General features: G+C 47.8%; 1 protein-coding gene across 3 annotated transcripts in view; it reads left to right on the plus strand.

The window, feature by feature from the left end:
• The window catches only part of Chst15 (carbohydrate sulfotransferase 15), an 85,630-nt gene extending 58,477 nt beyond the window's left edge, over positions 1–27,153 (plus strand). For all 3 annotated transcript variants that reach the window (XM_041667044.1, XM_041667043.1, XM_041667045.1), the window contains exons 6-8: positions 11,951–12,107; positions 22,040–22,187; positions 24,545–27,153. In XM_041667044.1, coding sequence (XP_041522978.1) covers positions 11,951–12,107; positions 22,040–22,187; positions 24,545–24,735 — 496 coding nt within the window. In that variant the 3' untranslated portion in view covers positions 24,736–27,153. The remainder of the gene's footprint in view (positions 1–11,950; positions 12,108–22,039; positions 22,188–24,544) is intronic.
• The last annotated feature ends 405 nt before the right edge of the window (positions 27,154–27,558 follow it).

Consider the following 27,558-nt stretch of genomic DNA (forward strand, 5'->3'; position numbering starts at 1 on the left):
AAAAACAAGCCATCAACAGACAAGCAGAAATTGTCTTCATTTAATCCTTCTCTGAAATGGTCCAGTTATTTTTTTTTTAATTGTTTGTGAGATGACCAATAGAGTTTGTTTCCTAACTCAGGGACACTCCATCTCTCCCATTCTATCTGAGGAATGGCTCGTGAGGAAGGTGCTGGTTCCCTTGCCCTGTCACATTCCTCTTCTGTTCAAGGGACATGAGGAGAAGGGCCCTGCACCATTTATTAAGGCTTTTATAGTGTCTCCAGTTTTGCTTTTAATTCCATCTAGTCAAAGCACGATGTCCAGAAATGACCATTGAGGAAGAATGGGTGCTCCCACAGTTCATTGAGATGGGCTTACAGGGAAGAAGAGCTCCACTTGGTTTAGTAGTCTTCCGTCTTGACCCTAATCCCTTGGGCTTTGAAACCTGGGGAACTTCTTCATCTGCTTATATAAACTGACTTTATAGCAACCCCCTGGACTGGTTAAATAAATAATCTACATATAAACTAGGAAGGAAGGAGGTGTTAGATGAAGTTGTTGCCCACACTCCTGGGGAGCACACGAAGAGTGAGGCTAAGCATTTTTTTTTTTAAATATTTATTTATTTATTTATTTATTTATTTATTTATTATGTATACAATGTTCTGTCTGTGTGTACGTCTGCAGGCCAGAAGAGGGCACCAGACCTCATTACAGATGGTTGTGAGCCACCATGTGGTTGCTGGGAATTGAACTCAGGACCTTTGGAAGAGCAGGCAATGCTCTTAACCACTGAGCCATCTCTCCAGCCCCGAGGCTAAGCATTTGGATGGAGACGTAGGCTTGGTTGAGTCCCCATCAGTCTGCAGAATGTGTGGAGGTATGTAGATAGGGAGCAGCTTCTACCACTGAGTGTGTGTGCAGATGTGTAAGTGGATAGTGCCCCAGAAAGACCATCCCCTGGGTCCCCAAACAGCTTGCTTCAGAATCCCAGCTCTGCCACCTGAAGGTTTTGCTCTCTGGGGCAAGAAACTTAAGCTATCTGTGCCTTAGCTCCTCATCAGTGAAATGCGGGAAGGGGGCTGTTATTTAATTAAACAATCATGCTTAACATTCATTCATCAAATGTTATTGAGTACCCTCTATGCGCCGAAGGCGCCGTGTACAGGTGATGCTAAACCATCCATCTGCTTCCTGGAGCCCATGGCTAGTGGAGGTGTGAGCACAGACTTGGGTGAAATCAGTGCACCTGCTCACCTGAGTTCTGTGTCATGCCCTGCTCAGACATTGCCTCCCTGAGCTTTGTCAGCAAGTGAGAGGGTGGTTGTGGCACACGCGCAGGTGCAGTGATGGATTTCCCACCTTATATTTCTTACTTCTCCATGATGAGCAAGTAGCCATCACATCTGGGTCTCACGGAGCCAAGGGTTCCTCTGCTGTGGTGGATCAATGCTAGTATGGACACTGAAGGCCACTTTCGTGTGCAGCAAGCAGGATTCTCAAGCCACCCTGAGAGAGGGATGTGAAGATAAGACCCGCAGAGGAAGGGGGGGATCTCTGATGCATCCTACAGAGATATTAGATTGCACAACGGTTCCTTGGGGCTGTAATTGTCTGTCCTTTAGCATGGTTCCCTGTTGGGGTATTTCCCATCCATTAGTTACTGGATGTGAATTCTTTGGGGGTTTCTCCTGGGTAAAGTGGGTCTTTCAGCCAAACAGGGATAGTTCTGCTATCCCTGAAAAAGTTCTGGAAAAGGAGGAGAGATTTCTGGTTTTGCAAAGTTGTGTGGACAGTAAAGATGAGATGAGGGACTGAGCCCAGACTGGCCTTGCTCACTTACCTCAGCATCTATGGGAGCAAAGTCTGAACTAGGGAAGGAGCTAGGGAAGGGAGCTGGCCCAGGGAAGTAAGTACCCTAGTGGTTGTAGTTCCTTTGTCTGAGGTAGAGATCACTTGCTGCTAAAACCCTCCTCCCAGCTGGGCCTTTCCAGGCCTGGAAGCATTGGCTTCAGACTGTTGAGCAAGGGGGAGTCACTTACAGTAGTCACACCACAGAACAGTTTGTGTCTTTGTTGGGGTGCTGTGTGAAGACTATCTGGGGTGGCCACCAGGTAAGGGACTTGAGTCCCTCAGCTTACAAACTGTCTGTCTTGAGGGTACATTTGCGAGCCCATTGGCCATGCAGTGTATTCCAAGAGAGGTTGTTTGCAAAGGGCAATTCAATGGGGGGGGGGGGGGGACAGTGCAGGAGACACCCTGGGGCAAGAAACGTGTTGTTTAGTTTCTGAGAATAGAGGGATGTCCTAATGGGTTGGGCTCTGGGAGTGGGCTCTGGGTAGCCTGGAGGACTGCCCAGACTTGTCACACCTAAGCATTCTGTAGCTGTGATGTAGGAGAGGTCAGTGTATGTCACCTATTAGCCAGTCTTAGTGTGTGGCAGCCACCCCTTCGCAATGACCTAGGCTGGCTTGGAGCCTCCTGATTTTCTCCCCTGCTTAGGATCTCTTTCTGCCGTCAGGATCACGTGTGAGTTGCGAGAGGTGATGTGTAAGCCCTGTGTTTCAGGGATGCCAGGAGGACGTGTAATGTCACCAGAGGATTTGTCCCCATGCGGTGAACACTGGTGTGATGGACGCACTGGAAGAGGCGGAGGTAGACACAGAACCCACCTGTGCTCAAGGAGCCTTGGGCGCCGCGAGGAGGGGAGAGGCCTGTTCGGAGTCCCAGCCGACAAGGACTCTTGTGTCACTTAGAAGTGTGACATCTCTGATCTAGATGTCCTTACTTAGATAATGTGTGCCTCCTCTGGGTTACCTGTCTGGCCTAAAGTGACGCTAGACGATCCTCCAAGTAACTTGTCCTGGCCAGTCCTGCCTTGTGGTAGCTCATGATAGTCTTTGCAGTCTGTAATTCAGGAAGACAGAGACCTTCTTTAAAGCTGCAACAAATGGTCATTTTTTTTTCCATGTAGGAAAAGTTTCTATAATGATTATTGATGCGTCATATCAGAGTCTGGGAAGCTATTGATCCGTGATTAGAATGTGGATGCTGGCAAATGGAGAATAACGAGGCCAGCTTCTCTGGCGACCATCTCGGTGTTCCATTTATTACGACCCTTGCGTGGCTACAGCACCGGGAGACGGGGGTGTAAAGTTATTTGAAATGTAAAAGTGTCCCGGCCTTTCAGGGGCTCTTGGATGAGGAAATGCAGCCAATGATAGAAACGCTGTCAGGTGGAGGGGGTGGTTCGTGGAGGTCAGGGAGGAGGACAGTGTTTTGGGGAGGACCAGCTCAAGAGAAATCAGCACTACTGATGGCCGCTACATTAGTGTTGGTCTTGGACCCTTTCTCAGAATGTATCTCTGAGAAGTCTGGAGCATGGAGCAGTCGCTGGAGGAAGGAGCACGGAGCAGACCCTGGAAGGGACATTCCGAGGTGAAGCCATCAACAGTTGTACTTAGCCTGACCTAGAAGGCTATGACTTACTGCATGCCTCTGAGCTGGATGATGTGACTTCTTCTTCTTTTTTTTTTTTTTTTTTTTAGTGTTCTCTCAAATAGTTTTTATTATTATTTATTTATTTATTAAAGATTTCTGTCTCCTCCCCGCCACCGCCTCCCATTTCCCTCCTCCTCCCCCAATCAACTCCCCCTCCCTCATCAGCCCTAAGAGCAGTCAGGGTTCCCTGCCCTGTGGGGAGTCCAAGGACCTCCCATCTCCTCCAGGTCTAGTAAGGTGAGCATCCAAACTGCCTAGGCTCCCACAAAGCCAGTACGTGCAGTAGGATCAAAAACCCATTGCAAATCTCTCAAATAGTTTAATGTCAACTTAGAAAATAAAGATTGAGTGATCTTTACTGTATATTGTTCCAGGGTAGTGAAGAAGCAGGCTTAATGTTACTGTGATAACCGACAAACTCATGGAAACTGAACAGTCAACTACTGAACCACACCTGGGTCAAGGAAGAAATCTTTTTTTTAATGTATTTATTATGTATACAATATTTTGTCTGTGTGTATGTCTGTAGGCCAGAAGAGGGCACCAGACCTCATTACAGATGGTTGTGAGCCACCATGTGGTTGCTGGGAATTGAACTCAGGACCTTTGGAAGAGCAGGCAATGCTCTTAACCTCTGAGCCATCTCTCCAGCCCCCGATCATGTGACTTCTGACATGGCCCTGCCTGTTAAAATCAGTTGTCACATGCTAGGTAGGGAGCATGCTCTGGTACTAGATCATGGTGATGGCTGTACAACCTTGTCTTTGGCACACTGTCAATGACTGAATCCTATGGGGTGTGCTTATATATGGCTATGGAAGGGCTACGAGAGAGAAAAAGTGCTACGAAAGGAGAAACCCGGTGCAGAGAGGTTTCACCAAACTAGTGATCTGGAGCTTGGATTTGCAGAGTCCCCGTGTGGAGGGAAGGTGATGAAGGGACCTATTGAAGGTCTTGGCAACAAACACTGCTGACAGCTACTGAGCGATGCGAGCCCCATTAGCTTGTCCGAGTGACAAGTGACCGCAGTGTGTGCGGTGTGCAATGGGCTCCAGAACACCCATTTATCGCTGTTATCATTTTTGTAGATGAGCGTGGTGACGCACCATAACACATTGGCTTTTTGTGACGATGGCAGTGCCATTTTTTGTTTCATCCCCATGTTTGTTTGCTGCTCTGTCACCCGTTGTAATTTTTTTTATCAGTCTCTTGTGACTTATTAAGCCGCTCCAGAACAAAATTGCCTCGTGCTTCCAAATCACTATGCACCTAAAGTGATAGAGACATCAAATAATATCCTCAAACCATTGACTCAAATGGCTGGCATCCTCCTTGGTGAGCCACTGTCTTGTCTCCGACCTGAAGTTGGGAGGGACTGTGGGGCCTATGGGCTTCGGGGCCAGGTGAACCTTGATTTGTTTCTGGGATGTGTGACCTGGGGTGAGCCCCTGAATCTGTCTTAACTCCAATCTCCTCTGGGATGGGGTATGGATCTCATGGGGTGGTTGTGGGGTACAGAATAAGAACATGCACACTGTGCCTACCATGGAGCCTCTGCAAGTCCTTCATAAACAGTCACAGGCTGGAAATGGGGGGATTACAGAGGCTAACTTGACTTGGCCTTCACAAAGCCGAGGGACCAGCAATTGATTTACCCCCCCCCCCCGCAAACTGTGGAGGCGGGGAGAACAGAGAGTCTCATACATGGACGCCAACCAAGTGCTCAGTCACTGAGCCACACCCTAGCCCAGATCCCACTTTAACTGTTATCAGTATGCCGACCTCTGGTTTGTGCTAACGAAGAGCAGAACCCCTTAATTGAGCAGTCGTGGCATTGAGGCCCCCACCCAAGTATTATATGGCGAGGCATTGTCTGTCTCTGTGAGAATATGTGGTAATTTTAAGAGGGAGCCCTCTTTTACCCATGAACACACCCTTCTAAGTGCCTCTCCTAGGGTTTCAGGACGCTCCTCTGTGCTCCACAGAAGTGGGGTACACTGACAAGGCATGTCTGGCCCTCACGCAGGCCCGCAGTTACAAAGCTGCACCAGCAGGCTTCTAAAATAACCCCAGCACAGAAGGCCTGGAATGTTCTTGGGCTTATATTTGGAATTGCCGTTGGAAACAGTCTTGGCCAAATGTAACACCCATCTGTTCAGAGTGGTTTGGGCCCGAGAAGATGAGGTAGATCACAGGAGGGGGCTGGGCAGCGCTGACACAGGGCGCCAGGGGCTTTTGAACCCCCCTTCCCCTTCTGCCCCTTATGCTACTGCAGGTCCTCCACCCCCTCCACTCTAGGCTACTGGAGCCACTGCCCTCACCAGAAAATTTCCCTTTTATGAAGCCGGACTTTCCCCACACTGGTCTGTCCTTTAGGGGTTCAGAAGAGCAGTCGTTCCTACTGAATCTTTGTTTCCCTGTGGATACCTCTCTTCCCTACCACCATCTGGTACCTAGCACCAAGGATGGGTATCCCTTTAGGTCTGGAATCGTCTGCCACTTTCCTGTACCCTCCCCAGACTTTCGTTGCTATCTTTGTCAATGCAGCCTCAGGTGGCATTGGTGTCCGTCCAGCCCCGTGATGATTCACGCAGCTCACACTGTGTTGTTCCTTCTCCTAACGTCATCACAGTGCTATTGAGGTTAAAGCCTGAGCTGTGAGTGTTTGGGTCGGTGTCTTTCCATTTGATGTCTCTACACACCCCTCCCTGTTCTGGCTCTTTTAGGTTCTCTAGAAACATAGTCTTGACCTGTTTGCTGTCATTGATCATTTTTGCCATTTAATCATCCAGGTGGCTTGTCAGTCATCCAAGGTCATTAGCTTTGTTGGTACCTTGTCCTCCTTCCTCAGAGGACTCAGTTCCTGCCTTGCCATGAGCCACCTTCTTGTTTCCTTCAGGAAATTATGGCCTCATCACCAGTTCTTTCTGTACATTTGGGGCTGACGTTCCGGGTCTCTGGAGAGTGGCATTGAATAAATAAGCCCTCCGTCTTTCTTGGGTTAAGGACTCCACCATTTTTCTAGGGCTGTTCCAATAAACCATCCCATACTCAGTGGCTTTGACCAACAGACACTTTTCTGTTTCAGTGTGGAGGCTGGAAGTCAGAGATCAGGATGTCATTCAGGGTTGGTACCCTCCATGGTGTCTGAATCTGTTCTCTGCCTAGCCCTGGCTTACAGCTTCTGGTGGCTTTTTAGAGATGTCAGTATTCTGTGATTGGCTACTGGAGTGTGCCTCTGCCTCAGAATTCTCTCACCTTGCCACGAAAGTGATCTCCACTAATTTAAAAGGTTGAAAGGTAGTTGGTATACGTGAGTTTGCCTCTGGGTACCCTGAACATGCACATCCTTAGCCTCACCTGGGTGGAGTGCAAGCTCCTGGATGGGACGTTGAACACATCCTATTGTTCCCTCACGGATTACTTCCCCATCGCTGAAGAACTTCACGGAATCAGCAGGGAGGTACCAAGATTGAGTTCGTCTTTCATTACTCATTTTATTTATGAATCAAATGCCTCTAAGAATTGCTATTACCACAGGGGGAAATGTCAGGGAGGAGCCTTGGGCCAATGACTGGGTTCTTCTGAGGGAGTTTAGGTGGCTAGTTCTGTGTGCATCCTAGTAAGGGTCAGGTTTGGGTGTGTCACATGCAGGGCTGGGCAAGAGTTGAGGCAGTTGTCATTTTTCTCTGGCACAGTTTCTTGGGTTGAGTCAGACTGTTTATTGACAGAGATACTAGGATACACGTGTCTCAGGAAGGGTTCTGACCTGCGTACTGAGGTCCATGCAAATCTGATTCCTGGCTGTAACCAAATGCTCTGCAGTGATTGTTCTGATGGTGAAGAAGGAAGGTATCATGGTACAACTGATACCAGCGGCACCAGATGGATTAACTTGGGTGATGGAGGAAGGTCATTGGTTAAAAAATAAAGAAACTGCTTGGCTGGCCCTCATAGGTTAAAACATAGGTGGGAGGAGTAAACAGAACAAAATGCTGGGAGGAAGAGGAAGTGAGCTAAGAAACCATGCAGCTCCTCTCAGAGAGGCCATGCTCTGCTCTCCCGGGCAGACGCACACGATGAAGCAAGCCGCCAGGTCAGACATGCTGAATCTTTCCTGGTAAGACCGGAGCTATACAGTTTATTAGAGATGGGTTGATCGGGATATCAGAATTAGCCTAGAAGAGGCTAGATAGAAATGGGCCAAGCAGTATTTAAAAGAATACAATTTGTGTGTTGTTATTTCGGGGCATAAGCTAGCCAGGCGGCCGGGGTGCTGGGGACCCAGCCCCACCGCTCCTATTACTACACTTGGGTAAATGGATGTCTTAGTTAAGGTTTCTATTGCTGAGAAGAGACACCATGACCAAGGCAATTCTTAGAAAGGAAAACATATACTTAGAAGTTCAGTCCATTATCATCATCAGAGTGGGGTGCATGGCAGCCTGCAGGCAGACATGGTGCTGGAGAAAAGGAGCTGAGAGTTCTACATCTTGCAGGTAACAGGAAGTTGACTGTGGCATTGGACATGACTTGGGCATATATGAGACCTCAAAGTCCACCCTCATAGTGACATACTTCCTCCAATAAGATCATACCTCCTCCAACGAAGCCACACCTTCCTAATAGCGCCACTTGCTATGGGCTTATGGGGACAGCTACATTCAAAATACCACAACATATGAATCTTGGGGATCATTCTGCTCATGCTTTGTGAAAGCATGGGATGTCATGAGGAAAGTCAGTTTGAAAGTAGTACTTTTTTAAAAATTTACAATGTGGTTTTGTGTGTGTGTGTGTGTGTGTGTGTGTGTACATGCACACATATGCCAAGGCATGCTTGTGAAGTCATAGGATAACTCTCAAGAGTTGGTTCTCTCCTTCTACCATGTGGGTCCCCTGGGGGTCCTTGCAATCTCTATGGGCAGCAGTGGAACAGTCTGAGTTCAAGGAAAGAATGAAACTCGACTCAGTTTAACTTTTGTTAGCCATCACCGATTTCAAACTTTCTGAGTCTGACATCAGACTGTATGTTTTAGCCATATTTAAGCACAGCACCATTTTGGAAAAAAGTTTCCTGATGACAATTAACTTCACTACCCTTTTTTTTTTTTTTTTTTTTTTTTGGTTTTTCTAGACAGGGTTTTTCTGTGGCTTTGAAGCCTATCCTGGAACTAGCTCTGTAGACCAGGCTGGTCTCGAACTCACAGAGATCCGCCTGCCTCTGCCTCCCGAGTGCTGGGATTAAAGGCGTCCATTACTCTTTGTATAACAGAACTTAAGATATGTTTATATTGAAACTGTTTGCAAAGTATGTGTGGAGTCTTCATAAAGATGAGTTCCACTGACTTAGAAACAGTGATCAAGCTAAGGCTCTAGGGAGAATGGCTGAGGTAAACATATTGTCTGTGGGAGTCAGGATTGGCTTGGCCCTAAAATAACATAGAAGTCACTTAGGCTGTTGTAAAGTACGAGTGACACCTCCCACAAGGATACATTTTATGAACCGAGAAGCAAAGTTCAAGGTTTGGTGGGAAAAGGCCTGGAATAAACAAATACAATATTCTGTGGTTTTTGGGTGAAGCCTGGTCTTATAGATAGCAAAGAATCACCAGGTCATAAACTATATCGTTTCCCATCTTTCTTTGAAGAGGCAAGCTTCCTTATCTGTGTTCACAAGGATCTCTTACATACTACATGGGTCCCAGGTATTGAACTCAGAACCATAGGCTAGGTGTCTGGTATCTTTACCTACTGAGCCGTCTTGTTGGCCCAAGGCAAGTTCTTTTGAAATGTTCGGCTGGCCAAGCTGAAATAAACAAAACACTCCAGTCCCACCTGTGTACTGCTGCTTTTAGGCAATCTCCGAGCAACCCCAAACACCCCAAAACATCCTCTGTGGACCTGACTGAGAAAGAATGCCAAGGGAGAGACCTCAAAGACATTGCGCCAGGTGGGGGGTCGACACCTGGAGTGTTACCCTGTTGTCAGAGGTACGAGTGGAGAGAGTGCCCAGCAGGAGGCCTGGAAGCAAGCCTTGATCTCTGCAGAATGCATGTAGCTCAGTGGAGGTGGGAGCACAGGGGTGATGTTCAGTGCCGATATCCCATCCCTAGACACATAAAGATAAGGAGACTCACTGGAAGGAGAGATAACAACTGGGGATGCAGAAGGCTTGAGAGTACAGCGCTGGGAGGAGAGAGCAGCATGCCATAGAGCCCCAGGCTCTGGGCACCAGCCCAGCCAGCATCGCCCTTGGTAGGGGGTGCTGTTAGGGTTTGCGTGTTCATGTTGGATGTCTTGCAGAGCTGTGGGAGCACGGGCAGGTGTTTGCAGGAGGAGCAGAGAGGGAAACATCTGGAAAAACAAAGCCAACAGCGGGGAATTCTTACTTTCTTTGCAAGCAGCAACGGAGGTTTAATAGTTAGGAAACACGTCCCAGGAGTTCTCAAAGGGAAGAAATTATCCCAGCATCTGCTGAAACATTCAAGCCGATTTCATTTCCGGCTGTTGCTGGAGGTGTAGCTGCTGCGATGGGGCTCTGCTGTGGAGGGGAGCGATTGAGCTCAGCTTGGAGTACCGCAGAAGCAGGATTTTTATATGCAAGAATCAGGGACTGGGAGTGGAAATCACTAAAGGGAAACTCAAGGGTGGGGGAGTGTGGCTAAGCTGTTGCACCAGGATTCCTCCCTCAGCAGGCCGGAAGCATCTGCTGGGCTAGGAGGATCCCTGCCAAGTCAGAGGGTGGTCACGATTTAGGAGTGGGGGTGAGTTACAGACTAGTCAGCTTAGCCATGTCTACAACCCAAACATCAACAGATTTCTGTAGCTGTTTAGTTTTCTAGTGGCCTCCCATGAATTTTCTGTCCCTCCCCTCCTGTCTCTTTCCTTTCCCTCCTCTTCCCTCTCCTCTTCTCCCTCTTCCAGGGGTCTAGATTTTGAGTCACAACTGGACTTGAACTCGATATGTTATTCCTTCTATTGTCCAATATGTTGTCCTTGAACTCAAGATCTTTCTTCCTCAGCCTTCTGAGGCACATACCTTCATAAATTAACTCTCTCTCTCTGTCTCTCTCTCTCTCTGTCTTTATCTCTCTCCCTTCTTCCCTCTCTCCCTCCCACCCCCTCTTTCTTTTTCTTCTGTTTGGTTTTTTTGAGACTGAGTTTCTCTGTGTAGCCCTGGCTGTCCTGGAACTTGCTTTGCAGACCAGGGTAGACTCAGAGATCTGTCTGCCTTCACTTCCCGAGTGCTGAAATTAAAGACGTGTGCCATTCTTTTAATAGCAGAATTCTTGCTCAAATGGGACAGTGCACACAGAAAAAATGGAGCACTGACAAGTGAGGTTAAGGGAGACGGTCAACTCCTGTGGAAAATGTGGTTACATGCAAATGCCCATGTGTGGTCTCTGCACAGCACACCGGTCTGCAGGTGTTTCCATGCGTATTTGTGGGTGCTTTTAGTCTGTTTTGAGACAGGGTTTTTACACAACAGTCAAAACTGGCCTAATGACTTTATATCTATCCCCCATGGGCCTCAAATTCAGACATTCACCTACCTCAAGCTTTTTGATTACAGGTATTGAACTACTATAACCGATTTCTAATGTATCTTTAGATATTCAGAATATGTATGGGAAAACTCAGGAATTTCACGGGGGATTGTAATCCTGCCTGGATGGCATGTACCCTGGTTTAGGTCCCTTCAAGAGAAGGGAATGAGACAGTGCAGAATATTTTCATGGCTTCTCTTTGCTTTTGAATGGTTTTTGAAACCTGGTTGTGGAAATAACTGCCGTCTGAGGGAGCTAGAAGGAATTTTAAGCAGCAAGGTGAGGTAGTGAGTGACTCAGTGGGGAAAGGCGCCTTCTGCCGAGGCTGAGAGCCTGAGTTCAGTCCCTGGACTCACATGGTGGAAGGACAGGACCGCTAACTGCATGCTGGCCTCTGGCTTCTACACGCATGCTGTGGATGCCACTCCCAATAAATAAACGGGTTTTCTTTACAAAGTAGATGAAGGCTAGGTGACCTAGCGACAAACCTGGTAGGCCCGAGTTTCTTGTCTGGAACCCGTACAAAGGTGCAAGACGAGAACTGGCTGCACATAGGTGTCCTTTAATCACCACACAACAGGCGCTGTGGCATCTGCATGACCTCCCATACCCCAATAATAAACAAAATAAAATTAACGAAAGACAGCAACCAACCACAAGCTAATAACAAAAGCCACCACTGGCTGGTGTTTGGGGCTGGGGTAAACAGGTCTGAGTTGGAAGGGTAGGTGGTGTGATATGGGTGGGAGCAAGAAGAGAAGGGAGGGAGGGGGCTCATCTGAAAGAAAGGGAAGAGAAATTGTTGTATTTTAATAAATAGAGATAGCTAAAGTAATGGCAAGATGATTTTCACTGTCGCCCACGTGGTGTGGCCTCACGTTCTCGGGTGGTAAGAGTATCATTTATTTTATTCACAGGCTGTACTCAGACTATCTCTACTTTGCAAGTTCAAATAAATCTGCAGACGACTTTCACGAGAAGGTGACGGAGGCTCTGCAGCTGTTTGAAAATTGCATGCTGGATTATTCTCTGCGCGCCTGTGTCTACAACAACACCCTGAACAACGCCATGCCCGTGCGTATTCGCCAAGCCAAGCCCGTACAGAGCGGGGCCACTCGGATGCTATTCTGTGCGGGGTGGGGGGAGGGGTTCATTGTGTGAACAGGGTTTTAGCGCAGAGACGGGGGAGGGGGGGACAGAGCATCCGAGTGTGCAGATGATACCGAGCTGTCTTAGAGCAGTAGCTAATGTGGAAGCAGATACTCCTGCCTGGAGAGCCGCGAGAGCAGCTGGATCTTTCCAGCCTGTTGTTTGTGTTCTTTCTTGCCTGCCACCCAGACACTTGGCATCGAGTATCTCCTCCCTCTACTAGGGATCCAGGGTGCACTTAAGAGGCCTGCCATTTAGTAAGGATCCAAAGTGCACTCTGTAATTAGAGACAGGAAGACTCTGGTCCTCAGGTTGTCTCGAGCATCACTGCGGCATGGGCCATTCCGTCGGGTTCCAAATTACCCGCTTGTGAGTCTGAACATTCCGACAAGGTCTTCACTGAAGAATGTTCTCTCGACTCCTCTGTTGTTCTCTGCCTCCTTTTAAGTAATATACCTAAAGTTCCAGCCTCATGCAAACAGCACAAAACTCTTGCTGGCTGCGAATCCAGTGACTTAGCTGAGGTCGCATTTCCACTGTAGGCTCCTGGGTCTGAGTGCTTGCTTCCACCGCAAGGCTCTTGCCTTAGGTAGCTACCTGTCCCTATGTAAAGCCATGTCACATGTTAGGTATGCACAGATGGCTGTAGGTGAGACCCCCACTCCAGGACAGTGAGGCTCAGAGGAAAGACTTCAGTCTCTCTGCCTGGCTTCTCAGACCATCTTTTCTTACCCTGGGGTGTCTTCCTGCAGACATTGTCGTTCGAAAAGGAAGATCAGCAGAGGTAGCTACGTTTTCAGCTAGACAAGCTTTGGAGGCAGACGGTGGCATGGGTCCACTCTGGCTGTGTGACTCTGCACAACTGTCATGGCCTCTCTGAAGCTCAGCTGCTTCATTATAAAACGGCCAGGCTTTAATGGGAACTCAAGACTGAGAGTTGTTTCACATGTTTCTGCATTCATAAATGTATGGTACTGCCCCTGGTACAACTGAACCCCCCCGAAGAGTGGAAGTACTTCAACCTGGTTGGGAAGTGATGGACTCTGCCCGTGTTGGCTGCCCACCAGCCTGGGGCTGTCCCTCGACACAGACCCTCCTGTTGCTGGGGCTTGCTTTTACAGACAGGGATAGTAAGGCTCTGTCTTGTTGCCTTTTGTAGCCAGCTACACAGTAGATGGGGAATCTGAGACCCCAGTCTAGGCTTTGAACCTAGCTTTCGTTGCGGCTCCAGCCTGTCTCCAGAAGTCCACTCTCTCGCGCTAACACGCAGCGGGCTCTGGAGGGTGGGAGTAGGCAGGTGGTCTATTGGGAGGATTCAGATGATCCTGGATGCCGCCTGCCTCAGGGTGCTTCCTTCCTGGACCTTCTGGAATTTCCTGTTTTTGATGGTGCTGTGCATCTCTCAACACAAGCCCGCAAAGAAGGGAAGAGAGAGGGAGGCAGGAGCAGGCCAGATGGGCAGTGAGGCGTGAGGGGTTTGGCTAGTGTGTCTCCCAAGAGAGGCAAGGACATTCTCACCCAAGCAGTCAGCACCCAGCTCTCTCTTTGGGAGCTCTCCTGAGGAAGACTTCAGAGAGGGAGGGACAGATGTAGGCTCATTCCTGCCTCAGTTGGCTGGGCTTCATGGAGAGAGAGAGAGGCAAGGCTTTGGGAGTCCCGACATAGGCGTAGTTGGGTTTAATAGCTGTGAACCAAGCTTCTCCCGCCCTGTGAAGGGTCAGTGTCAGATAGAAGCTGATTTGTATGAGGTGACATTTCATTCTACCCTGAGGTCTGCACTGGGAAAGACAAACCCTGCACCAGCCAAGCTGGATGTACTTTGGCTGTCTCTAAATAGCCTTCCTAGAGACAGGATATCCACAACCATTTCCTCCCATAGAGAAGAGGGGCCGTGCCTGGTGTGTTTCCTCTCTTCTTCCTGGCTACAGGCTGACGGAACATGGGGACACCATTGTGACTGGGTGGGAAGTTCATGGGTAGCCGTGTGATGCTCTCCACCTCTGGGTGTACTAGAAACATCCATACTAAATGTTTGCCAAGTCCATTGGTGAGAGACAGGAAGTATCTAACTTCAGTTTACTGCTCATTGGATACTATCCTAAACTCTGCTTCCTCCCTGACCTCTTAAGTCACTCCCGTTTTACAGATGGGGACACTGAGACTCATGGAAGGTGTCTCCCACCTACAGCTAACAACAGGCTGCCAGTTCTGATAGGCTTTGAAACTGGTCTTCCTTTTTTCGCTCTTAAAAGTGGTTCTGAGCCAGCAGGAGGCATGTACTCTGAATTTCATTTCTGACTTGCCGAGCTGAAGTCCAGGAGGGGCTCTCTCTGCACCGGAAGAGGAGTGGGCAGTTAGGGATGGAAAAGAGACTACTTTAGGAGATGGTTTTTCACTGGGATGGGGAGAAAGGTCCTTTCCAGCTGCTCATGCAACCCATCTATAGTATGGGGAATGTGGTCTAGTCTCCTGGGTGCTGATATTGCAGGCATGCCTACCACAGCTAGCCCTGGGTACTCTATTAAGGCCTTCATATGGCACCTCACTGCCCAAGGGCCTCCTCCCTTCCCCACAGTCCCTCTTTTTCCATCACTGTGTCATGGCTACCCTCTCCCTATTTAGGTCCTCAGATGGCCTTTCGGCAGGGCCTCTGCTCCCCCTACATATCATGTAGCAGATTCTGCCGGAGGGTACAGGTGTGAAGACCCTTCTAGGCTGGGGGTTAGGCTGCAGGTGGGGAGACCTATCTGCCTAACTGGCCTGCTGAAGAAATGCGTGTGTTCAGTTATGCTGGGCTCCGGAGCCTTCACTGTGGCTCTTCCCCCTCTTCCTTGACATGCTTCCCCTGCCTGTCTGAGAACTTCTCATCTTTAATAACTTTCTTTAATCTGACCTTCCCCATAACACTTGGCACAATTGGTGATGACAGGTGTCTGTTCCTTGATCAGTTCAGATCTGTCTCTGAGGAGTCAGGGCCTTGCCTGTGAAGGAACGTCACATCTTCACTGCTTGGTGTGGTCCTTGATACACCATGTGAACGCACAGCATTTGCTGAATGAATGAGTGACTGCCTGAGTGAGAAGGGAGGCAGGGTGGGGTCCCACCGGAAACTGGGGGAATAGTGAGGGCTGCAGTGGCTCCTGTTTGGGTCAGAGTTGGGCCTGTCACTTGGTTCGGCTCAAAACTGGATCCCCTCGGGTGCTTTCTAGGGTTCCCATGAGTTGGTCCCTACTGGTCTTTAGACTCCTCAAGGTACTTTTTAGGATGTCCTGTGTTGCTTCCTATGCCTCCCTGAGGTGTGCCTTGGGTCCCCCATAACGTACTCCCTCATGCCCCAAAGGGGGTCTTTGCTATGTGGTGGAACAGGCATCGTGTCCATGAGGGACTGGACCCCATGACTTGACTTTGTTAGGAGTTAGCTGCTAAGTCCAGGCAGACACCACTGCCCTCCTGATCTCTTACTCTTTGTCAGTGAGTCACCAGGCATCCATAGCTCAAAGGCTTCCTTCAACTCTGGCGTTCTCTAATTTTAAATGTACTGGGCTCTTGCCCTAAATATCGTCTCTGTGTTGGTTCTGTTTTGATTCTCACTCTGTTTTGATCCCCATCCTAAGCTGGACAGACAGGAGTTAAACGGGACTTTGTGCGGTGCTGTCTTATCTTCATGGTTCCCAGTTGCAATTGTGTTGCTGCATAGACAAAGTCCCTGAGGGGCCCAGAGCTCTCCCTGGCTGAGGGGGAGGTGGGTTCTGGAACCAGTGGGTGGGAGGCTCTCCCTTTGGGAGCCAGCACATTTATCAGCATCCCACATCCTCACTCCCTGGACCATCCCTCTCTGTAAGGAAGGCCCTGTGCAGCCAGGACCCCGCAGGGCTGTGTGCTGAGGGCAGTGGTAGACTCTCACCAAGATGGTCTCCGAGGTTCTTCTGCCACCAGGGCAGATGCATGGACAGGATACAGCTGCTCTAAGCACCAGTGCCCTGTCGCTGACCAGTCACCCCCTTTCCTTCTGGAAAGCTGTCAAGTTACAAAAGTAGTTAGTTTTTCTGGGAGAGATGAACCTTGTGAGGCTAGGCTGGCTGCAAACTGGTCGGGAAGAGATGGGGAAAGCCCCTGGAGTCCTGACCTAGCACGGTGTTCTCATCCTTATTCCGTGTTGGAGGCTACATGTGTGCTTGCTCCTGGGACTCGCACATGCCCATTGCCTTCAGTCCAGTTTAAAGTCTTTATGAGCCGGTGTGTAAGGCAGTGGTACCAAAGCGAGTCTTAGCGACAGCCAAGGGATTTCAGAAACAACTTGGGCCTTTCCTCTAGTTGTTTTCCTTCCTCCCTGGCTTCCTCCGTCGTTAGAGAAATGATGAACTGGAAAAAAGACCATGAGAGATGAAGACGATTAGCATCTGCACGCACTCTGTCAAATATTCCCTTGCTGTGCTAATACTGTGTTCAGCAGTTCCGCCAGGAGCTGACGTTGAGCGCTGACACAAAGCTTTGTACGAGGTGACTTGATGGCCCTGCCTCTAGGAATCTCAAAGTCAAGTTAATCAGGGAGAATGATGAAGAGTGCTTGCCTCAATAAACAAACAAATACATAATAAGTAAGAGAATGCCCCAAGGAGGAGCCTGGGACTGGGAGGAGACACAGAGAAGAATGATAGGAAGTTGGAGGCAGCTCGGGGCTTTCCAAATGGAGAGGAGCCCTAGGGCCCTGAGCCAGGGCCAGTGAGGGCCGGCTCACAGCTTTACAAAGCACATGGCCATGACAGAAGGAAGGAGGAGTATAGCGATGAGAGATCCAGCCAGGAGCCTTGTGGGTGTCTAGTAGGTGTCAATAGGAGTAGACAAAAGGGTCTGAGTAGGGAGGTTGGAGGGGTGAGGTGCTCCCACATCTGACGCCTGCTCAGCTGGGGGTTCTGGGGTAAAGTCACCAACCGTCTTCAAGTTTGGTATTGCAGAAGGGTTCACAGGGCACACTAAAGGCTCCTATGACCATAACCATAACTTATGGCATGGGAGGATTCGGAGTCACATCCACAAGGGAAAGTGAATGGCGGAGCCTCCAGTTCATGCCTCCCTTCAGTCAGAGGTGTGCCAGCACCTCCGAGCAGTGATACATGCATGGCCACATGACTACAGTGAGGAATCTGGCCACCCCAAGTTGTAATGTCCAGAGTTCTTATTGGGATTCCATCAAAACTGACCCTCTGAGCAGGGATACAGGAACATACCTAAACATGATAAAGGCAATAAACAGCAAGCCAACAGCCAACATCAAACTAAACGGAGAGAAACTCAAAGTGATCCCACTGAAATCAGGAACATGACAAGGTTGTCCACTCTCTGTCTACACCTATTCAATATAGTTCTTGAGGTTTTAGCTAGAGCAATAAGACAACAAAAAGAGATCAAGGGGATACAAATTGGAAAAGAAGAAGTCAAACTCTCACTATTTGCTGACGATATGATAGTTTACACAAGCAATCTCAAAAATTCTATCAAGGAGCTTCTACAACACATAAACGCTTTCAGTGATGTAGCAGGACACAAGATTAACTCAAAAAAGTCAGTAGCCAAGGAAGTTGAGCATGACCTTAAGTGTCTTTTGGCCATTTGAACTTCTTCTGTTGAGAATTCTCTGTTCAGCTCAGTGCCCCATTTTATAATTGGGTTGATTAGCCTTTTACGGTCTAGTTTCTTGAGTTCTTTATATATTTTGGAGATCAGACCTTTGTCAGTTGCGGGGTTGGTGAAGATCTTTTCCCAGTCAGTGGGTTGCCTTTCTGTCTTAGTGACAGTGTCCTTTGCTCTACAGAAGCTTCTCAGTCTCAGGAGGTCCCATTTATTCAATGAGGCCCTCCTCAGCAATGTCTGTGCTGCTGGGGTTATATGTAGGAAGTGGTCTCCTGTGCCCATGTGTTGTAGAGTACTTCCCACTTTCTCTTCTATGAGGTTCAGTGTGTTCAGACTGATATTGAGGTCTTTAATCCATTTGGACTTGAGTTTTGTGCATGGTGATAGATATGGATCTATTTTCATTCTTCTACAGATTGACATCCAGTTTTGCCAGCACAATTTGTTGAAGATGCTCTCTTTTTTCCATTGTATACTTTTAGCTCCTTTATCGAAAATCAGGTGTTCATAGGTTTGTGGGTTAAAGTCAGGGTCTTCTATTCGATTCCATTGGTCGACTTCTCTGTTTTTATGCCAATACCAAGCTGTTTTCAATACTGTAGCTCTGTAATCAAGACAACTTTAAGATACCATCTTACACCTGTCAGAATGGCTAAAATAAAAAACACCAATGATAGCCTTTGCTGGAGAGGTTGTAGAAAAAGGGGTACACTCATCCATTGCTTGTGGGAATGCAAACTTGTGCATCCACTCTGGAAAGCAGTGTGGCGGTTTCTCAGGAAATTCGGGATCAACCTACCCCTGGACCCAGCAATACCACTCTTGGGAATATACCCAAGAGAATCCCTATCATACAACAAAAGTATATGCTCAACTATGTTCATAGCAGCATTGTTCGTAATAGCCAGAACCTGGAAACAACCTAGATGCCCTTCAATGGAAGAATGGATGAAGAAAGTATGGAATATATACATATTAGAGTATTACTCAGCAGTAAAAAACAAGGACTTCTTGAATTTTGCGTACAAATGGATGGAAATAGAAAACATTATCCTGAGTGAGGTAAGCCAGACCCAAAAAGAGGAACATGGGATGTACTCACTCATATTTGGTTTCTAGCCTTAAATAAAGGACATTGAGCTTATAATTCGCGATCCTAGAGAAGCTAAATAAGAAGGTGAATCCAAAGACAAACATATAGGCATCCTCCTGAATATTAACCTTCATCAGGCGATGAAAGGAGACAGAGACAGAGACCCACACGGGAGCACCGGACAGAAATCTCAAGGTCCAAATCAGGAGCAGAAGGAGAGGGAGCACGAGCAAGGAACTCAGGACCACGAGGGGAGCACCCACACACTGAGACAATGGGGATGTTCTATCGGGAATTCACCAAGGCCAGCTGGCCTGGGTCTGAAAAAGCATGGAATAAAACCGGACTTGCTGAACATAGCGGACAATGAGGACTACTGAGAACTCAAGAACAATGGCAATGGGTTTTTGATCCTACTGCACGTACTGGCTTTGTGGGAGCCTAGGCAGTTTGGATGCTCACCTTACTAAACCTGGATGGAGGTGGGCGGTCCTTGGACTTCCCACAGGGCAGGGAACCCTGATTGCTCTTTGAGCTGATGAGGGAGAGGGACTTGATTGGGGGAGGGGGAGGGAAATGGGAGGTGGTGGCGGGGAGGAGGCAGAAATAATAAATAAATAAATAAATAAATTTAAAATAAAAAAAAGTCAGTAGCCCTCCTGTACACAGATGATAAAAGGGCTGAGAAAGAAACCAAAGAAACAATACCCTTCACAATAGCTACATATAGCATAAAATATCTCAGAGTAACTCTAACCAAACAAGTGGAAGACCTGTATGACAAGAACTTTAAGCCTTTGAAGAAAGAAATTGAAGAGGACGCCAGAAAACGGAAAGATCTCCCATGCTCTTGGATAGGTAGAATTAACATAAGTAAAAATGGCAATCTTACCAAAAGCAATCTACAGATTCAATGCAATGCCCATCAAAATTCCAGAAAAATTCTTCACAGACCTTGAAAGAATGGTACTCAACTTCATATGGAAAAGCAAAAAACCAAGAATAGCCAAAACAATCCTGCACAGTAAAGGAACTTCTGAAGTTTTGACTCTACCACAGAGCTACAGTACTGAAAACAGCCTGGTATTGGCATAAAAATAAACAGGAGGACCAATGGAACCAAATTGAAGACCCAGATATTAATCCATACACCTTTGAACACCTGATTTTTGACAAAGAAGCAAAAAATATCAAATGGAAAAAGAAAGCATATTTAACAAATGGTACTGACATAACTGGATATCAGCATGTAGAAGAATGAAAATAGACCCACATCTAGCACCACGCACAAAACCCAAGTCCAAATGGATCAAATACCTCAACATAAAGCCAACCATACTGAACCTTATAGAAAAGAAAGTGTGAAGAACACTTGAATGCATTGGCACAGGGAACCACTTCCTAAATATAACCCCAGCAGCACAGACACTGAGAGAAACAATTAATAAATGGGACCTCCTGAAACTGAGAAGTTTTTGTAAAGCAAAGAACATGGTCAACAAGACTTCCACAACCTACAGAATGGGTAAAGATCTTCACTAACCCCACATCAGGCAGAGGTCTGATCTCCAAAACACAGAACTCAAGAAATTGGTCATCAAAAGAACACATAATACAATTTAAAAAAAAAATGGAGTACAGGCCTAAACAGAGAACTCTCAACAGAGGTATCTAAAATGGCTAAAAGACACTTAAGGAAATGTTCAACATTCTTAGTCATCAGAGAAATGCAAATCAAAACAAGTCTGATATTCCATCTTATACCGGTAAGAAGGGCCAATATCAAAAACCCTGATGACAACTTATACTGAAGAGGATGTTGGGTAAAGGGAACACTCTTGCATTGCTGGTAGAAGTGCAAGCTGGTATAGCCCCTTTGGATATCAGTATGGTGATTTCTCAGAAAATTAGGAAACAAGATTCCTCAAGACCCAGCAATACCACTTTTGGGTATATATCCAAAGGATGCTCAATCGTATTACTAAGACATGTGCTCAACTATGTTCATAGCAACATTGTTTGTCATAGCCAGAACCTGAAAACAACCTAAATGCCACTCATTTGAAGAATAGATAAGGAAAATGTGGTATAGTTACATAATGGAGTACTACACAGCAGAAAAAAATGATGACATCTTGAGATTTGCAGGCAATTGGATGAATCTAGAAAACATCATATTGAGTGAGGTAACTCAGACCCAGAAAGACAAACATCATATGTACTCACTCATAAGTGGCTTTTAGACATAAAACAAAACCAACCTTCACTTCACAATCCCAGAGAACCTAGACAATAATGAGGACCCTAAGAGAGACATACATGGACCTAATCTACATGGGAAGTAGAAAAAGACAAGACCTCCTGAGTAAATTGGGAGCATGGGGACCATGGGAGAGGGTAGAAGGGGAGGGGAGCAGAGAAAAATGTAGAGCTCAATAAAATCAATTAAAAAAAATACTGACCCTCTGGTTATTCTGGAGACCACAGCTCCATTAGAAATCACTATTAGCTTGACTGGTGCTCACAATCTAAGGAAATGAAATTGCTCTTGCCGGGCAGTGCAATCCAGAGGCCTTAGCAGTCACCTGCCAGGCCAGAGGGCAAGAGCCGGACCTATCTTTGAGTGTGGGTCAGTTCTTTACTACCAGTTTCTAGGTTAGCATGAGGGATGAAACAGGGTAAAGACTCAGGAAATGAGTAGGAGGGAAGAAGGAAGGATTCGCCTGTGCTTGGTTTTATTCCTCTATGGTTATGTTCTAAGGACATCACACATGTTCACGGTCATGGTTGCCTTTGAGGTGTCTATTGTGATTGACAGCAGGGAGACAGCCACCCACATGTCATGCAAAGGACTTGCATGCCCTTGACATCTTTCCTAGGCTTCTGTTCTCACTTGTGAGTAGAGGTTGGAGCCATCCATGGGCTGTCATGAAGATTATGTGCAGCCCTCAGTGTGGGGATTCTTCGCACATGTGGCACAGACGCCTTGTGTTAATATTTGACTTCAGAAAGCAATCGTTAGCTAAGATGAGTCTGTGTTGCTTTACAGAGAGATGTCCTTCATGCCTTGGAAAAGCACCACACAGGGCTGGGGAAGTGCTTTCTGCAGTAACATCCTCCTCTTCCTTCCTAGGTGAGGCTCCAGGTTGGGCTGTATGCTGTGTATCTTCTGGACTGGCTCACTGTCTTTAGTAAGGAACAGTTCCTCATTCTGCGTCTGGAAGACCACGCATCCAATGTCAAGTACACCATGCACAGGGTCTTCCAGTTTCTAAACCTGGGTATGTGCCATGCTTCAGGTAGTGGGGCTCCACGTAAACCTCAGGGACATGAGCTTTCTCATTTTGTGTGTTTATTTTCAGTGTGTGTGTGTGTGTGTGTGTGTGTGTGTGTGTGTATGAGAGAGAGAGAGAGAGAGAGAGAGAGAGAATGCATGTGTAGCTCTACCTATGTGTGTTGGTGTGTGTGTGTGAGAGAGAGAGAGAGAGAGAGAGAGAGAGAGAGAGAGAGAGAGAATCTGCAGCTGTGTGTATGTGTGTGTGATGGGGGTGAATGTGTGAATGCGCACACAGGTAAGAAGTCCACATCCGTTATCTTCCCTACTCTTCTTGTTTTTTTGAGAAAGGGATCTCATGGAACCCAGCTTGTTGTTTTGGTTAGGCTGGCTAGCCAGGGAGTCTCAGGGTCTGTCTTTTTTTCCTCCCTTCCAGTACGGTGGTTAGAGACACATGCTGCCATACCCAGCTTTTAAAGGGTATGTTGAGGATTTAAAATCAGGTCCTTGTGTTTCCAGAACAAGCCTTACAAGTACTTTACCCTCTGAGGCAACTCCCCTTCTCCATGGCATGTGGGCTCTTTAGGAGTGTACTAGGTTAAGCATAAAATGGGAAGAAATGGACTGTGTGAGGCCCAGGGACTTCTGAAGAAGTCCTCCATTCCTGTTTACCGGGTAGGTATCGCTGCATGAGGCCCTGTGCACGCAGTGTTGGGCAGGCTGTGGCGAGGAGGTACTCATCTCAGCTCTTTCAACCTAAGAGAAGGAAGCCCGGTCTAACACACAAAATGACTGTTGGTATCCATGGGGAAGGTAGGTACTGTTACGGTGGGCCTCGTGATGATGGGGGGCCCCAGCTGCTTCAGGAGCATAGAGGCGTTAATGAAAGGCCAGAGGAGACAGCTTGAATTCTGAAGCAGTTCAAGGTCACAGTGGGTGGCTAGGACAGCTCTCCAGGGACATGGAGTTTGGAAGTCTGGCTGTTACAGCATCTCAGGTGTTGGTAGGGAGTCCCTGAAGTCAGAGGTGGCTCACGGTTGACCTTTGGCCTGCCTTCAGCCTGGGGACACCAGCCGAAGGGCACTCTGCTAACTGGCTATGCCCCTGGCTGGTAGAGGCACTTACAGAGGTGAGGAATGCTGTCTGGGTGTGAATGAGTCACCCAAGGACAACTGCTGAGGCTGTAAATGTCAGCCCACGCCACTTTTTCACTGGACATTTCCTATAGTCCGGTCCAATGACCTAACCTAGGAATTCTGTTAACTGAATGTTTCTTGAAATTTATTTGGCCACCACTGGTATTCAGGACTCTTATCTTGTAAATTTTCTTTCTTTCTTTCTTTCTTTCTTTCTTTCTTTCTTTTATTATTATTATTGTTGTTGTTGTTGTTATTATTATTTTAGAACTGGTATGGGCTGAAATATAGACACTCTCTTTTCCATTTAAGACTTAGAACCATTTTTCTTTGATTTGACCACCTGTAAATCTCTTGCATCATGTGGTTGCCTTCTGTTCCTAAGAGGGGCGGGGCTGTAAGGTCAACTTTCTGGCTTGCATAACCCAGAGACAATGTGCTATTGCTGTGGTTTTAGTTGGGTCCTTCATGCTTGGGGTCCAGAAGCACGAGGAGATAGTGACAGGTTGATGACTCAGAAGTTTGGGTGTGGAGGTATAACCTTATGTGTAACCCCTGATGGCCTGCCCTGGGGCATTTTCCCCATGGACGCAATTGCTGCAGGTTCAGGGGCTACCAGTCCTCCCACCCTTATGGCCACTACACAAGAAAGAGGAAATAGAACTCACTCGGGCCTAGGCCCATTGTGTCACTCAGGAACCCAACATGAAAATGATGGTGGCAGAATTCCAGGCAACCAAAGTTCCTGTACATAGTTACCTAGGACAACTGAGGGCCCTGAAGGGCAGCCAATGCAGAGTGGCCGGAGGTAAAGGGACACCATCCCACAAGAGCAGATATGACCCTAGACTTTAGAATCACTTTACAACATCTAGTGGTTTCTTCCCTCTTTGGTTTCTTCCAGTGGATCTAACCAGATCTTTTTTATTTCATTTTATTTAAAAAAATTATTAGTTTTATTTTGTTTGTTTTACTTGCATCTATGTGCATGTACCATCTGTGTGCCTAGTGGCCTCGGAGTTCAGAAGAGGGTATCAGATCCCCTGGAAGTGGAGTTACAGGATCGTAGGTGCTGCAAGAATCAGGGAGATTAGCCACTGAGCCATCTTTCCAGTCCAGCCATGTATCTTCTTACAGGAACATCTTCTACTTGCCCGAAGTACAGCTGGGCCTCTTGTGATGTCCCTTCACCTCCCGCCTTACAGGATCATTTTCCTTCTCATTATAGGGCCTCTAAGTGAGAAGCAAGAAGCGTTGATGACCAAGAGCCCTGCGTCTAACACACGGCGTCCCGAGGATCGTAGCCTGGGGCCCATGTGGCCAATCACACAGAAGATTTTGCAGGACTTCTATGGGCCTTTCAACACTAGGCTGGCACAGGTCCTAGATGATGAAGCATTTGCCTGGAAGACGACGTGAGAGCTGAGTCCCTTCTGCTGGAACCGGACCTATAGACTCTGTCATTGCCATGACTTTAAAAGTCTCCTGATGGAGAACTGTCACCCACAGTGTGGAGAAAGCCACCGGCGCCCCTCTTCTCCTCCAAGGCGATAGTCAATGGGAACTATCTGACATTTCTCTTGCCATGTTCAACAGCTCTGCTCTTGAATTCTTCCACCTGAAGCCTTGGAAAGTACACTGGGGCTAGGCTCCTGTCTGTTCCCAGTGTACCTTGGAGCTTAGGACGGTAGACTGGCACCCAGTGGGTAGGAAGAGGAGGTTTGGGGAACCCACAGACCAGCCCTGACCTCCTACCTCCAGAAGAGCTTGTCTAGGTGTAGGATTGGACAGCTCTGAGATCCGATTAAGTCCAAGCTCACTAGAGGCTGTGCTTTGGGGTTGACTGGAACCACCCTTCATGTGTTATTTCCCAGCACCCCTTGCATAAATGGCTAACCTCATCTAGCAGAGAAGGAAGCAGCTTGGAGAATAGAGGCGCTTTTCATTTTGGTTCATATTCCCAAGTTAGCCCTTCAGTGACATCAGAAATAAGCCCTGTTCCCTTTGCTGTGCCCAAAACAAAAGAAAACAAAACAAAACCCTGGCATTTGGCAGCGCGCTCATCTCTCTGACCTCCTATCTGCCCCCGCAGACTGTATTTATGCCCAGCATAGAGAAGGGGCACTCTTAAACAAACATTGCGCCTTGGATTTGACTAACCCTGCCTCTCTTTTCTGCTCCTTCGGATGTTTTCTCAAGAAATTCAGTTTGTATTTGGAAAGAGAAGTTTTGGTGTTAATGCCAGAATAGAGCAGCCTCAAGGTGTCGAACAGTTGGCGGGAAAGGAAGTGAAGCCCTCGCCATGTGTGGAAGGTCACCAGAGAGCGCAAGCTGCTTCAGTTTCTGGTTCTGGCTGGTTATAGGCTCCCTCCCTCCATCTTCCTGTCGGAAGAACCTTTTATCCACATTCTTTGTCGTGTGTGGCCAAAGTTCCATACTCACGAAGGCTCTCAAGACACCTGTGTCCTCAGAAACACATCTCACAGACTACGCTTGGGCTAAATGCGGTGTGTGGTGACGAGGAGATAGCTTGGCTCTCTATGGATCTTTCTGGGCCTTTTAGGAACTTGGTATGCAATGGATAAGCTGATGGTTTTGTCGTCCAGGGAATACCAGGGAGAACAGCTTAAGCCCATTTGGCACACAGGGCCAGGGGGAATGTCACAAAGCTTCTCCCTGGAGTATTGCCAAGGGATGCTTCCTGGGAAGCTGTGTTCTCGGGTCAGGATCCTGTCCGCCAGCATCAGAAAGTGTACACACTATGTACTCGACTGTCACGTGAATGTGTGAGAAAACCCGGGCGTTGGTGGCAGGAGGATGCGCAGTTGCTCGGCTATGTGAGTCCTTCTGCTGTCCACCATTGCTGGAGATGGGACTCTCAGCCCATGGCAAGGTTCGGAGAGCTCTGAGCATCAGCATGGACTAGGCCAGCTCTGCTACTGAAGGGGCTGTGTGTCTTGAAGTCTGCGTTCCAGGACAATCCCCCATTTTCTCACAGCCAGCACTGGGCTGAGTCGCCAGTGGGGAAATCTGGCCAGAGTACAAGGATGCTTTGGGAAGAAATGATGAGAGAGAGAGAGAGAGAGAGAGAGAGAGAGAGAGAGAGAGAATGAGAGAATGAATATTTATTTGGAATACTGTGTGTGTGTACATGTGGCCGTGTGGCGTGTGCAAGAACGCACATGCGTGCGGGTGCTCATACCGAGTGGGTTCCCCTCAGCTATCTTGCTGATGAGGCTTCTCCCTCCATTAGAGACACAATGCCTTTATGGATTAATTTCTCCACCAGTTAGCCTGTCATTTTCCAGAACGTATCTCTCACCACCCCACCCATCCACAATTATAAGACATATTTCTTGCGCACTCCTATGCATGTGAATAACATGTAGCGTAATTCTGCTTCTTACAGAAGTATTGCCAAAGGTATTATTTCCAATATTATTTGGTTCATTGCTGATCTTTTTAAATATGCAGCCCCCCCTTTCTTCCATCTGGGGCTATCCAAACCCGGTTTGGCCTCTAATGGTCTCTCCCCAGGCGTCACCAGCATTGTCTTTGCTTTTGCTCGGTCGAGGCCTCTTGTTTGAGAGCACTGGTAGTGTTTCGGGTGGTAGCTCCCTAGCGTGTCACCCCAAACCAAAGCAAAACACAGACCTGGTGCCGAAGACACTTCGTATTCCCAAAGCTGTGTGCCAGGTCGTATGAAACCGTCCCTCCCTGTGTCATATAAGGTATGATATGCGAGTCACATTTATTCTGTACTTTTATTCATATTTAACAGAATTAAAGATGGACCCACACAGCTGGTGCCTGCGGGGAGTGGGTCCTCCATCACAAGCTTGCCGGCCAGTTCTTTCCATGGTGTCCTGTGTGTGCGAGCGAGTCACGGGGTGGGGGAGGGGGGTGAACGGTCACCACCTCCCCTGCCTTCCTCATCCCAAAGGGGTTGCCCATGATCCTCATAGCAGAAAAAAAACCCAGAGCTGTCACAGGGCCACACCTGTTTCCTGGGGACATCTCTGTGGAGGCCTGCAGTGGTTGGCAGACAGGCTGGGACGTCCTGTCCAGCTCCTAGCGGCCCTCACATGGTCTTCAGATGTAGGAATCGAAGATTGAGAGACCACTGGCCTCAGGCGTGTGAGTTTGGATGCTTGGTGCCTCTGGGTGTATCTTATCACTGGGTAGGCAGGGTCTCCTGTTGGGGCTTGGAGAAGATGAGGGTGTCCCATTCAGCGTTGGCCT

Source organism: Microtus oregoni, unplaced genomic scaffold (genome assembly GCF_018167655.1).
Source record: "Microtus oregoni isolate MIOR12 unplaced genomic scaffold, Mior012 000016F_ref0000370, whole genome shotgun sequence".
Classification (NCBI taxonomy): Eukaryota; Metazoa; Chordata; class Mammalia; order Rodentia; family Cricetidae; genus Microtus; species Microtus oregoni.